We start from the raw sequence: 12,836 nt of genomic DNA, 5'->3' as shown, positions 1-12,836 counted from the left end.
CCCAACTGTCAGGGTTTCTCATTTTAGCTCTTTGACATCAAAAAGGAAGAAAGCCGATAAGCCCACAAATACGTGAAGTGTATCCCTTAATATTTCTAACTATTTTCTCACCGTCATCTCAATTGATACTCAGTTAATGAATAATTATTACTCAGTTATTATCACTCAATTATTACTCTAGTGCCAAGTTTATCCTTCCTTTCTCCCTCTCTTCCTCTTTCCCTCTGGTAATTTTTCTTGAGCAACTACTATATCGGGAGTCCCAGTAGTGGGGGGGTCCATGCTAGAGGAAATGGTGTAGTTGGGAAACTCGTTGTCAAAAGCTGTCTGTGAACTGTGTGCATCAGACTGAGCTGGCGTGCTTTTGGGGGAAAGACTTGAACCAGTCCAAACCTGTTGAATTTAATCCCTGTTGGATAGGGGCAGGAATGTGTTGTTAGCAAGTGCCCCTAGTGACTTGGATGCCACTAAGGTCAGGACGACTGGTGTTATCAGGGAAGATACAAATTCTGTGACCTAGGAGTCCGTCCTTAGTGGAATTACTTCACCTCTTCAGCTTTGGCTCCCTCAGCTAGAGAAACTCCAGGGAGGCTGTGACGCATGGACATAATAATTGTAAAGCACAGTTTCTGGCACACAGCAGGTGCTTCATAGATGGGCATTACTCAACACTAGATGCTCTGGAGGATGAAACCTTTAGACAGCATAATTATCACCCTTACCTTTTCCTAAAACCCATGTTTCTCCTGTACATCAGGGGTCCTCCGCTGTGACTGCTCATTAGAATCACGTGAGAGGCTGGGAAATTTTGAAAATCCTGATGCCAGGGCCCCACACCGATTCCATCAGAGTCCCTGGGGGTGGGACCGTGGCGTCATGATTTTAAAAATTGCCCAGGTGACTCCAGAGTGCATCTGGTCTACATTTCCTTCATTCTGTCCAATTCCCTTGGTGTGTGTCTCATAACACACTCGAGCCCTCAAGTTCATTTTTGGAAAAGAGCCTGTGGCTATGTCATGCCACTTGTGATCTGGAGGAGTGTGCTTTTTGGTTGTTTTTAAGGGGCAGGTTCTGGTGCCTGTCCTGTTATTGTGAGGATGGGAACCATATGGTAAGTCTGGGATTAGGGCCACAGGACAGAGCTGGTGAGAAATGTTATGAAGAGCACAGGTGGAGCTAGAAAGAAGCTCTGAGTAGAGCAAGGGGAACTGTAACAGGGATAGTCACTGAGGGAAGCTCAGAGGCTCTGCTGGAAGGATTGACAAATGAAAAGTCTCCAAGCTTTACTGTAGGAGAAGGGGGGGGGTTCCTTGTTAAACCCCTCTTCCACACTTAAACTTCTTTAAGACAAAAGCCAACCAACTATCTATGGATATGAATGAAAAGCATAACGGGACGTTTGAGGAACCCAGGACAGGAATGCAGTGAGTTCCAGGTGGATGGGGGAGCCACCAAGCCGTCAGAGTTATTTCTCATAACCTTGTTTTTCTCCTTCTCTTTGCACACTGTTTCACTGCTCTTTCTCTGGTGAACAGTTTTCTCTGCCTTTCTGGGCATTGGGCGGGGTGCATTGCTCCCTCACAGCCCCCAAGTTTATGTGTTAAATTTCTGGCTAAACAGAGAAACTCGTACTGCTCTTTGTTCCAGTTCCAAATTTTGCAGCAGAGGGCCTGATTGGCTTTCAGTCAGGTATTTCTTGTGACCACAGACAATTGCTTTTTCTAGCTCTCAACCAGCAACGACTTTTGTGCACAGGTGGTAAGTTTCTTTCCTTCAGATGTGGAACGATTTGGCTATAAAATGCACTTGTGATAACTAGGGCTGTAAGATGTGTGCTCGTCTTCCTCTATCATCTCATCTTTCCACGAGAAATTAATACTCATTGAGCCAGTCTGAGTGGGGAACTCCACATGGTGATTTGTTAGTGCTCTGATATATGTGGTCATCAGTCAAAAAAAAAAACATTACACAGGTTGGAGAACATACCATGTTTGTGACCGTCATTCAATGCAGAAAGAAAAGCTATGGCATTGAGCCAGTTTGTATGCATGAGTGTGTATACACATCCACTATGTCAGTCTGAAACTTGTCAGTACACAAATTTAGATATATAATAAGGGTCTCCACAATTAACTAGCTACGGGACATTGGGTAAGATCTGGTTTACTGATCTATGAAACGGGGGATAAAAATAATACTTATTATCATGTGAGGAGTCAATAAAATAACACATGAAGTGCTAAGCAAAATGCTTGGCATATATAGCAATCAGTCAAAATATCTTAAATATTGTTGTTTTGATTTTTATTATTAAGGGGCTAACGTTGATAACTAAGTCCTAAAAGCTGAGAAGGACATACAGGTGCTCTGTGGCATTATTTTAAAGTGCTGTGAATTCAGAATGAATTTTTTAAAAAACTCTACCAGCGTTTGATACAATCTGGCAGTGCCTACCATTAGGGGTCAAAGGCTACCTGTTGACTTTCTCTAGAGCCAAGGACAGAGAGAAAGGGGCGGGGAGAAAGCCCATTGGCAGTTGGTGATTCGGGCAGAAAGCTGGTTTAGAGATAAGCACTATTGAACGAGTTTCACTTTGCCCTACACCTCGGTGATGAAACTAACAGAGGTCACGATTTCCAGAAAGAGCAGGAGATAACCTCACTGTCCAGTCAACATTCCTTTTGTACAGGACAGAGTGCAAGTCCAAGGCTACGAACTGGGGACTCTGGCATACGTAACCCTCATAGAGGTTGTCCTCTCCTCTCTGGCTGATTGTACTAAAGCTGGTTGGGGAAGGGGAAGGAAACCAGCGTTTTTTGATTCTCTGGCATGTGCTGAGCGCTGGACTGTGTACTGTTCGCTATGTTGTAAGAAGTAACAAGTCTGTAATACAGGTATGAGCTCCGTTTTACAAATGGTAAAACGGATTGGGCCAGGGAGGGAGAAAGAGAGAGAGAGAGAGAGAGAGAGAGAGAGAGAGAGAGAGACTGACTAATGTATCCAAGACCAATGCAACAACTAGCAAGAGGCAGAATTAGATATTTGTCAGTATCTAAACACTATCAATTAGTTTTTCGGAGCTTTCAATTTGTCTAAATGGAGGCATACTAGATGTATGTCAATTCTCCCCAAAGTGATATATAGATTCAGCAATCCCAATCAAAATTCCAGCAATTACTTTGACAGGCTGATCTCATGACATATGCACAAATACAAAGAGCCATGAATCAGCCCAGGGTGGGGTGGACTATATTTCACACTTTCTTCTGAGAGTCGCTAGAGTAAGACAAACTGACAAATCAGGCAGAGTAACAGAATAGATAAGAACCTGGGGAAAAAAGTTTAAATTTGGAGGGCTTTCTTAGGTCACCAAGTAGGTGGTTTAGGCCAATTCTATTTTTTTTCTTTTTAGTTTATTTATTGAGAGAGAGAGAGAGAGAGAGAGAGAGAGAGGCTCCTGTGAGTGCGAGTAGGAGTGTGGGAGGGACAGAAAGAGAGACTGAGAATCCCAAGCAGGCTCCATGCTGCCAGCGCTGAGCCTGACTCGGAACTCAATCCTACGAACTGTGAGATCATGACTTGAGCTAAGTCAAGCGTCAGATGCTTAACCGACTGAGCCACCCAGGCTCCCCCCAGTTGTGTTATTTTACAGGACTCAAAAATGCTCAGTTCTCTGCCCACATGGATGTTCACAGAAACGGAGGGCAGTAAATTGAATTGGTGATGGGAGAAGGACTGGGGGACAGAGGGTGGAATCCCATCCTGTTCCTTCTCCCTCCTTTAAGGTACTTTCCCTTAGTTGCCGTTTCAATATAATTATAAGTGACCTGGGGACTGGATTCTTTTTCAGTTCTGCAACTGATTTTACCCTTTCCTTATTTAATATTACATTACACTAAATGATGTTTGAAAGGGAGTAAGGAGCAATCTTTGAGCCATTAGAGGCATCAGAGAGTGGCCTTGACACCCTCATCATCTCCTTCAGTCCCTCAAAGGCAACCTCCAAACTCAGTTAAGCTAGGGGAAACCGAGGTGCTTAGCTTACAAAATCTCCTCCAACACCAGGACCCTAATTCTCAGCAATCTAGTTGGGATTGCTGCCCTGCAAGCTCTCCATCTAGAAAACCACATCTATAGATCGCTATTCGACCCATGTCATTCTAAAATTATGTAACCATATTTTCCTAGTTATGAAAAGCCCAGAGAAAAAAGCAGGCATTTTGATGATATCAACACTCAAATGTTCTAAGTAGCATTAAGAAGAAATGCTGCAATTAAGTGGTTTTTCTTGCTATTCATTTATTCGTTCATGTTCAGCAAGGAATATATATGTACCTGTTAGAAAATGTTAGCTTGTGGGGCGCCTGGGTGGCGCAGTCGGTTAAGCGTCCGACTTCAGCCAGGTCACGATCTCGCGGTCTGTGAGTTCGAGCCCCGCGTTGGGCTCTGGGCTGATGGCTCAGAGCCTGGAGCCTGTTTCTGATTCTGTGTCTCCCTCTCTCTCTGCCCTTCCCCCGTTTATGCTCTGTCTCTCTCTGTCCCAAAAAATAAATAAATGTTGAAAAAAAATTAAAAAAAAAAAAAGAAAATGTTAGCTTGCAAAATAGAAAACCCAATTCAAACTAGCTTGGTGAACAAAAAGGATTTATTGGCTCATGTAACTGGAATATCCAGAGGAAGAGCAAGTTTTAGGGTTGTTTTTTTTTTTGTTTTGTTTTTTTTGTGATTCAGCAATGTGCTTCTCTCCATCGAGATAGTACATTTCTCCTCATGCTGGTTAAATGTCCATAGAAGTTCCAGGTTCATGTCTTCATGCCAGGACAACTCTTCTAATGCAGCATTCACTGTATTGGGAAGAGCTTAGGCCAATGGTCCATGGACTGTGGGCCAGGGAACAGAAAACTGATTGAGTATACCAGTGTGTGTGTGTGTGTGTGTGTGTGTGTGTGTGTGTGTTTGGTATCCGTGCGAAAATCTAGCACTGTTAAAATGAAGGAAGAAGGAAGGCACGCTGGGTTGCTGAACAAATGTTTAGTGTTGAATTTGTGCTCCACTCTGTGGGAGATAAAAATGTGAATCAGGGCAACTAGTGCTCTCAAGGATCTCAAAGGGAAATAGTTGACTACCTACATATCACTGTGTTTCCCCTACATTACTTACCTTGAATGCTATTAACAAAATCTCATGGGGGAGAACGTTGTTACATTTTGCATGATTAGTAGGCAGTGCCGTCCTGGAATCCCAGCGCTTACATAATGAACACACACACATAAAGAAAGCATTGGATAAGAAGAGAAAAAAAGCTAGAACATCTAAGATACTAATCCCTTTCATTTGAGCACATTTGTTTTTTGGTTGTAGTAAGTCCCTCATTCTGCATTGGTAAAAAGAAAAATCAAACATAATATTCTTCCTCCTGGGGTTCCTGGGTGGCTCAGTTGGTTGAGCATTTGACTTTTGCTCAAGTCGTGATCCCACAGTTCGTGAGTTCAAGCCCTGCCTTGGGCTTGTTGCTGTCAGCACAGACAGAGCCTGCTTTGGATCCTCTGTATCCCTCTCTCTGCTCCTCCCCCACTCGCACTCTCTTCCTTCTCTCTCAAAAATAAAATAAACGTTAAAAAAATTTCTTCCTCCCTGGAGCTCCCTTACTTTAAGATATTCCCGTGTATTTTAGGGGTTCATTTGACTTGTCTCTCATTTGGAAACTATCATTGTGGTGGATTGAATAATGGTCCCCCAGGGATATTCTGTCCCAATGCCTGAAACTGTGAATATTGCCTTATATCCAAAGGGACTTTGCAGATGTGTCTAAATTAAGGATTTTGCGATGGGGAGATTTCCTAGATTATCCAACTGAATCTTATGTCATCGCAAGAGTCCTAATAAGAGGGCAGCCAGCAGGTCAAAGGAGGACGAGGTCGGATGCGATCTGGAGGTTGGAGTGAAGCACTCTGAAGGTGGAGGAAGTTGGACCAGGAGCCAAGCCAAGCAGGTGGTCTCTGAGAGTGGAGGAGACAAGGAAACAGACTCTACCCTGGAGCCCACAGAAGGCTCCTCGTAGGATTCACTGTGGGCTTCTGACCTCCAGGACTCTAACAGAATAAATTTGTGTTTTAAGCCACTACATTTGTGGTAGTTTGTTATAGCAGTGAAGGAAACCGACCGTCCAATCCCTCTTCCCCCACCGCCGGACGCACCTCCTTGCTCTCAACCCTGCAGCTACCTTAGAGATCTTTACAGAGTGCAAATCTGTTTGTTTAAATCTCTTCAAAGGCCCCCTCACAGGTTAGGAGATAATGTCCACATCCCTTTATAATTCCTTCGTCTCCTTCCATAGCAGTTCCCTTCTCTTTGTCCTCTGGTCTTCCTTCTTCCCTTTCTCTTTCGCTGGTTCTCACTCTAGACCCTGGGCTTCTGCAAATGCCGGCTCTTTGTCTGGAAGGGGTGTCTACCCTCTCTGCCTGGGAAATGCCCTCCTTCCCGTATCTCCTGGACTATGGGGACTTCTGCGCTGCCCTGGACAAAGTCGACTGCTCCCTTGTCAGTGACCGCAGCACACTCTCTGTGCGTCTTGATGACACAGCACATACCACCCTGTGTTGTCATTGTGCTGTTTACATCTGCTTCTCCTGCCAGGGGCTGATCCTAAGCAGAAACGTGGGAAGAATCCAAGAAATATTTGCCAAAGGCATCGATGAGTATGCCTGTGTCACCTCAGCGTGCCTCCAGGCCTTCAGGGAGCCCGGCCGACTCTCCTCTAGCGTAGTGCAGATGGACTTTAAAACGGCTCCTCTGGGTTGGTATTTACCACGCGGACTTACATCTCAGTCATAAGCTTTCAAGCCAGATAAAACACTCCAGGAAAGGCTGGGGTGGGAGACCAGTCCAATGGATATTCTTTTTTTTTTTTTTTTTTAATTTTTTTTTCAACGTTTATTTATTTTTGGGACAGAGAGAGACAGAGCATGAACGGGGGAGGGGCAGAGGGAGAGGGAGACACAGAATCGGAAACAGGCTCCAGGCTCTGAGCCGTCAGCCCAGAGCCCGACGCGGGGCTCGAACCCACGGACCGCGAGATCGTGACCTGGCTGAAGGCGGACGCTTAACCGTCTGCGCCACCCAGGCGCCCCCCAATGGATATTCTTAATGGATATAGGAACAACAGGTCCAGCATGGAAATATTTTTAGGAGGAAAGATAGACAAAAATTATAAATCATGGAGTGTGTTCGAGTTCATATTTAGCCTTAAACTAATCATTTCAAAGTACTTTGAAAGGAAACAAACCCCACATGAGGGCGGTGTTTCCTTCCTTATTGTTTTTTTTTCTCACTTCCCAGGCTCAGATTCCCCACTTCCCCACTTCTGCTTCTTGGGATTGGTTTTTGTCTCAAGGTCTGCTTGTAGGAAAACCCAAACTCATGCACTGTTTAAAACCACATGGCCACACATCAGGGAAAGTCAAGACTTTTATGACTTCATTATGGGGTGGAGATAAGAAAATTTTGCTGCCCTTTCATTTGGAGGTTTCACTGCCTATGCTAAGCATCTGGTAAGTTAAAGAATGTTCTGCTTCTCTTCCCCCTGACTGGCGGCAGCTCCCTCTCGGGGGGGGGGGGGGGCACGTCAGTCTGCACTCCCCAGTTATAACACCCAGAATCAAGCCAGATCAGATATAAAACTAATGGAGGACTATCTAATGCAAACATGCCATTAAAAAAAAAAAAAGACTGTTTTCTATCATTCTTGGATTTGACCTGTGAAGCTCTCAGAAAGGCACATGGAAACAATCACAATGAAGGATCTCATGCATTTTTGGGGGCAAACTTTTTCGTTCAAATTATTCTTTATGTTTGGATCCCATCACATTAGAAGATTTGAGAGAAATTCTTAGGTTTTCTTTTCAAAGCTACAGATTTCCTGTTTAATAATCATGATCATGATTATGATCATGATTATTAATGATAATTATTTGGTAGAGATAAAGTGGCTCAGTTTGAGGGTTCAGTTAGAATTTTGTCTATTCACTGGATATTTTTTCTATTGAATAAATTGTTCATTTTGTTTGAGGATCCCAAAGCAGTTCATGGTAACAGTGACAACTTTTCACATTTTCCTGGGAAGGCCAACTACATGTAAAGTACCAACTATAGAGGCTTTATTCTTTTTTTTTTTTTTTTTTTTTTTTTTAGAGAGAGCTCACACTCGCGTGCAAGTGGGGAAGGGGCAGAAAGAGAGGGAGAGAGAATCTTAAGCAGGTGGAAGTTGGCGAGGGGCAGAGGGAGATTGAGAGAAAATATATTTTTTTAATGTTTACATATTTTTGAAGGAGAGAGAGAGAGATAGAGCATGAGTGGGGAGGGGCACAGAGAGAGAGAGGGAGACAGAATCTGAAGCAGGCTCCAGGCTCTAAGCTGTCAGTACAGAGCCTGACATGGGGCTTGAACTCATGAACCATGAAATCATGACCTGAGTCGAGGTCAGACACTTAACTGATGGAGCCACCGGGCGCCCCAGATTGAGAGAGAATCGTAAGCTGGCTGTACCAAGCCCAGCTCAGAGCCTGAGTCAGGTCTCGATCTCACAATGGTGAGATCATGACCTGAACTGAAATTAAGAGTCCAAATGCTTTACCGACTGAGCCACGCAGGTGCCCTATTTTTTAATACATCAGAGCCATCTTGACTTTCTGAGCTTTATTTTTATAACTTGGAATATCAGAAAAAATTCATCATCTTGCTCCTTTTAAAGCAGGTGCATCAGGACCTCAATGGTTATAATAAAGATGATCAAATTAACCTCAGGTTGTCATGCATCTGACTGTGGACTCAACGGCAGGTAAGGCCCTGACTTTCTGAAGGATAGAACTTTGCCTCTTGACCCCAGTCATGACACTGAAGAGTGATGTGAAGTCTCAACCTGACACCCTTTGACCTAGAAGGGGGTAAAAAAAAAAAACACCCAGCTCTTGTGTTGCCTACAGAAAGAGTTGATCCTCACATTTCCCCATTAAGACTTGATTAGAGGATGGGGCGCCTGGGTGGCGCAGTCGGTTAAGAGTCCGACTTCAGCCAGGTCACGATCTCGCGGTCCGTGAGTTCCAGCCCCGCGTCGGGCTCTGGGCTGATGGCTCAGAGCCTGGAGCCTGTTTCCGATTCTGTGTCTCCCTGTCTCTCTGCCCCTCCCCCGTTCATGCTCTGTCTCTCTCTGTCGCAAAAATAAACGTTGAAAAAAAAAAATTAAAAAAAAAAAAAAAGGATTAGAGGCAAAGAGTTTCTCTGAGTGCTTCTGTAGAAGTAGGAGATTCTTTGCCCCTAGCCTCCCAAACCCAGTATAGGTCTGAAGATTTGAGCCAGAAATACATTCCGTGGGTATACTATAGACTCCGTCATCAATAAATTTGTATGCAGAGGGGCGCCTGGGTGGCGCAGTCGGTTAAGCGTCCGACTTCAGCCAGGTCACGATCTCGCGGTCCGGGAGTTCGAGCCCCGCGTCAGGCTCTGGGCTGATGGCTCGGAGCCTGGAGCCTGTTTCCGATTCTGTGTCTCCCTCTCTCTCTGCCCCTCCCCTGTTCATGCTCTGTCTCTCTCTGTCCCAAAAATAAATAAAAACGTTGGAAAAAAAAATTAAAAAAAATAAAAATAAAAATAAATTTGTATGCAGAAACCCCAACCCCCAGTGTAATGGTATGTGGAAATGGAGCTTTTGAGAGATAAGTTTAGGTGAAGTCACGATGGTGGGGGCTTCATGATGGGATTAGTGCCCTCATTAGAAGAGATACCAGAGAGCTTGCTGTCTCTCTCTCCACAGCATGTGAAGCCACGGTGAGAAAGCAGCTACATGTAAGACAGGAAGAGGGACTCACTAGAAACCAGCCATGCTTCTTCTAGCCTGATCTTGGACTTCCAGCTTCCAGAACTGTGAGAAAATAAATTGGTGTTGTTTAAGCCACCTAGTCTATTGTATTTTGTTATGGCAGCCAGAGCCGAATAGTACAGAATATAAACTCCAGAAGCACCACTTAGATCTGTAGAGAACTCAAATATTCTTACCTCTCTGAGACTTTACATAAAACATATAGTTTATCCTGACAACCATGGCTCCTGGAATCAAACATACACTGGCCATAGACCAGAAAGAAGAGGTTCTGGCTACTTCTGTACTCTTCATATATGTTTGTCAAATATGAAAGACACTGTTAATCCATATGCTTACAATGGATGAAATTTACCATGTATAAACTATATTTCATACATAATTAACCTTGAATTAAAAAAAAATCAATGCTTGGGAAATAGGTTTCTATGAGAAAATCCTGGAATGACTGGGTTTATTTAATTAAAAAAAGATAAATTCGGGAATATTTTAATGTTATTGGAAATCCAAGTGCCAGTTTTCCCTTCCACATTAAGGGTCACTCTGCACCATTATATTTGGTACAAAGGGGAAAAAATTACGTTCAGCCATGTCTAGTTGACTTGGCTTCAGATGGTGTGCAGTGCTCTTGGCATGTCATTCCAGAAGACGCATTCAAGTCTAATCCTTTTTAAGGTCTCCTTGTCAGGATAAGATTTGCAGACGTGCTAGTATACTTTTAAGTGTCCATGAGGTACCTGTTAGAAAATAAACATACACACACATCTCCCAAGGACCAATACAAATTATCAGAAATAATACATATTAAACACATGAAAAGGAAGAGAGTCATTTCCCTAGTTGACTCATAATTTACAAGGTTTTATATGTTCACAATAAAATTGGCTCTTAATTGCCCCATTTACTGACCCCTTAATGGCAACTTCCTTAGCTATACAAACACTCCTCTTGCTTCCATTCTTTAACCCAGTATTTCCCACAACGTGGTCCTCAGACTACCTGAATCGGAATGGTCTGGAATGATGGTTAAAAATGCTGGTACCTGAAAAGAAATGTCTAAGGAAGGTGCATGTTAAAAAGCCACCAGGTGATCACTATACCACCAAGACTTGAGAACACCCATTTTCACTGCTATGAGGAAAGGATTCATGTTTTTTCCCCTCTGTTTCTACTGGGTGCAAAACAAGAGCAAACTCTCCCTGCCACTTTTTTTATTTTAGAGATTGTGTGGGCCCAGGAATGGGTTGTAAAATTTAGTTAGTGTATTCTGAAGATTTTCTCTGGATGTGCATGCCCACCTTTTGGAACTGGCACAAGGGGGCAAAGTCCTGAGGGACACAAAGGAGTAGATGTGCACAAACACCCAACCAACAGGTAAGCCACAGTGTTGAGTGATTTCTGTTTAGTTCTCAACGTTTGGTAGTTTCTTCCTTCTATCCATCTGTCCTTTTTTCCATTTAAAAAACTTACATGTATAAGTGTATAGAATTGAATGAACACGATATTTGGTTTGTGACATAGCCTCATCATTGGTTCGTGCGTGGTCTTTAGTCATTCAGTCAGCTACTTTAAATAATGCAATAACTACCTGAGAACATACCACTAAATTGAGAGCCAGGGCATTGAGAGTAACTTACAATTAACCACACGATACCTCCTATCAAACTATCCTTCGTCATCCTTCCCCCTCATCCCGTGTTCAGCACTAACTGCTTTGCTTATGGTGTGCTTCTTTTTGATATTTAAACGCATCGTTAAAAAATGCGTTGTGTGTACGTTGTGGTTCATCATTTTTGAGTGCTGTATTATATTCTGCTCTGAAAATAGGTCACAGCTTATTAATCTACTCAACTGCTGGGAGCATCTGTGTGTTTCCAGGTTTTTCCTGTTATGAACAGCACTATTGACAATATGAAATACTGAAGAAGAGGCGGATCTTCAGGATCTCTTGCAAGTTGCTGGTAGGAGTATAAACTGGGGTAACGACTTTGGTGGTAATAGTTTGGCATTATCTACCTAAGTTGAGCATTCAGATACCCTAAGCACTCAGCAATTCCACGCCTAAGCACACACTCAACAGAAACTACAGCGATGTGCAAACGGAGATGTATACAAGAATACCCAGAGCAGTGGGGCAGCGCAATTGGAACAAGTTCAGAACCCTCAAGTGCAGGTAACGGGGCTGGATGGGGGTGGGAGAGCCCGAGGTAGAGTGCAGCAGGGGTTTGAAGGGGAAGAGAGGTGGGAAAACAACCACCTGAGGTCAATTAGTTCCACCTATAGTTCTCAGTTTCCAAGTACTGACCTTTCAAACCCGGACACTAGTGCTGGGGACACCTGGAGCTGAGGTCTGAAGGCACTCACTGTGTGGCCCAAGGTGATGGCGAGGGTGGAGCCAGTGCAGAGCCCGTTTCCCCTCCTGTTTTCCCTTTTCTCCACCAAGCTGAGCTGGTGGGCCTCCTTCCCGGACCACCCTGCCCCCCACCTTCAGACTCCCAAGTTCAAACCACCCCCACCCAGAGAAGTTCTCAGTTTCCTCTCTGTGGTTTCTTCAACCTCGGCCTTTGGGGAAGGATCAACAGTTGTTCAGCAACCCAGTCATCTGTGTGGGTGTTTTCAAACTTGGTACTCAAAGCTTACAGTTAGCAAAACCTCGGGCTTCCGAGCACCCTCCGTATGTATATTTCAGTTCCCTCTCACAACTTCCTAGGAAGTAGGGAGCATCGGTGTGATTATTCTGATCTCACAGCTGAAGACACAGATTCTGAAAAAACAAATGACTCACTAAAGTCACAGGGTGATTAAGTGGCAGAGCTGGAAGACAAGTTCTGGCTCCTGCCTAGTTCGGGTGACACTGCACATATCTCACTGTTTCCTTAGGCGTGGGTCTAATGTGAAGACAGGTTTCTTGTGGTTCCCATTGCACAGCAGCTCTCTTGTTAGAATTTTTTCTAGTTGTTTT

General features: G+C 43.9%; 1 protein-coding gene and 1 long non-coding RNA gene across 3 annotated transcripts in view; one reads left to right on the top strand and one right to left on the bottom strand.

The window, feature by feature from the left end:
• Nucleotides 1–2,778: 2,778 nt before the first annotated feature.
• Nucleotides 2,779–10,025, top strand: LOC109499033. 2 transcript variants are annotated; one of them, XR_006596878.1, is made up of 5 exons: nucleotides 2,779–2,894; nucleotides 6,637–6,796; nucleotides 7,339–7,550; nucleotides 8,750–8,836; nucleotides 9,809–10,015. It is a non-coding gene; the product is annotated as an uncharacterized LOC109499033 (long non-coding RNA). The 2 variants fall into 2 exon arrangements; XR_006596877.1 differs by having other exon boundaries at nucleotides 2,786–2,894; nucleotides 5,792–6,796; nucleotides 9,809–10,025.
• Nucleotides 10,026–10,347: 322 nt separating this feature from the next.
• Nucleotides 10,348–12,836, bottom strand: part of ETNPPL (ethanolamine-phosphate phospho-lyase) — a 48,278-nt gene continuing 45,789 nt past the window's right edge. The window contains exon 13 of the mRNA XM_045056020.1: nucleotides 10,348–10,611. Coding sequence (XP_044911955.1) covers nucleotides 10,582–10,611 — 30 coding nt within the window. The 3' untranslated portion in view covers nucleotides 10,348–10,581. The remainder of the gene's footprint in view (nucleotides 10,612–12,836) is intronic.

The sequence above is a fragment of the Felis catus genome, chromosome B1, assembly GCF_018350175.1.
Source record: "Felis catus isolate Fca126 chromosome B1, F.catus_Fca126_mat1.0, whole genome shotgun sequence".
Classification (NCBI taxonomy): domain Eukaryota; kingdom Metazoa; phylum Chordata; class Mammalia; order Carnivora; family Felidae; genus Felis; species Felis catus.
This window is presented reverse-complemented; position numbering and strand designations above follow the sequence as displayed.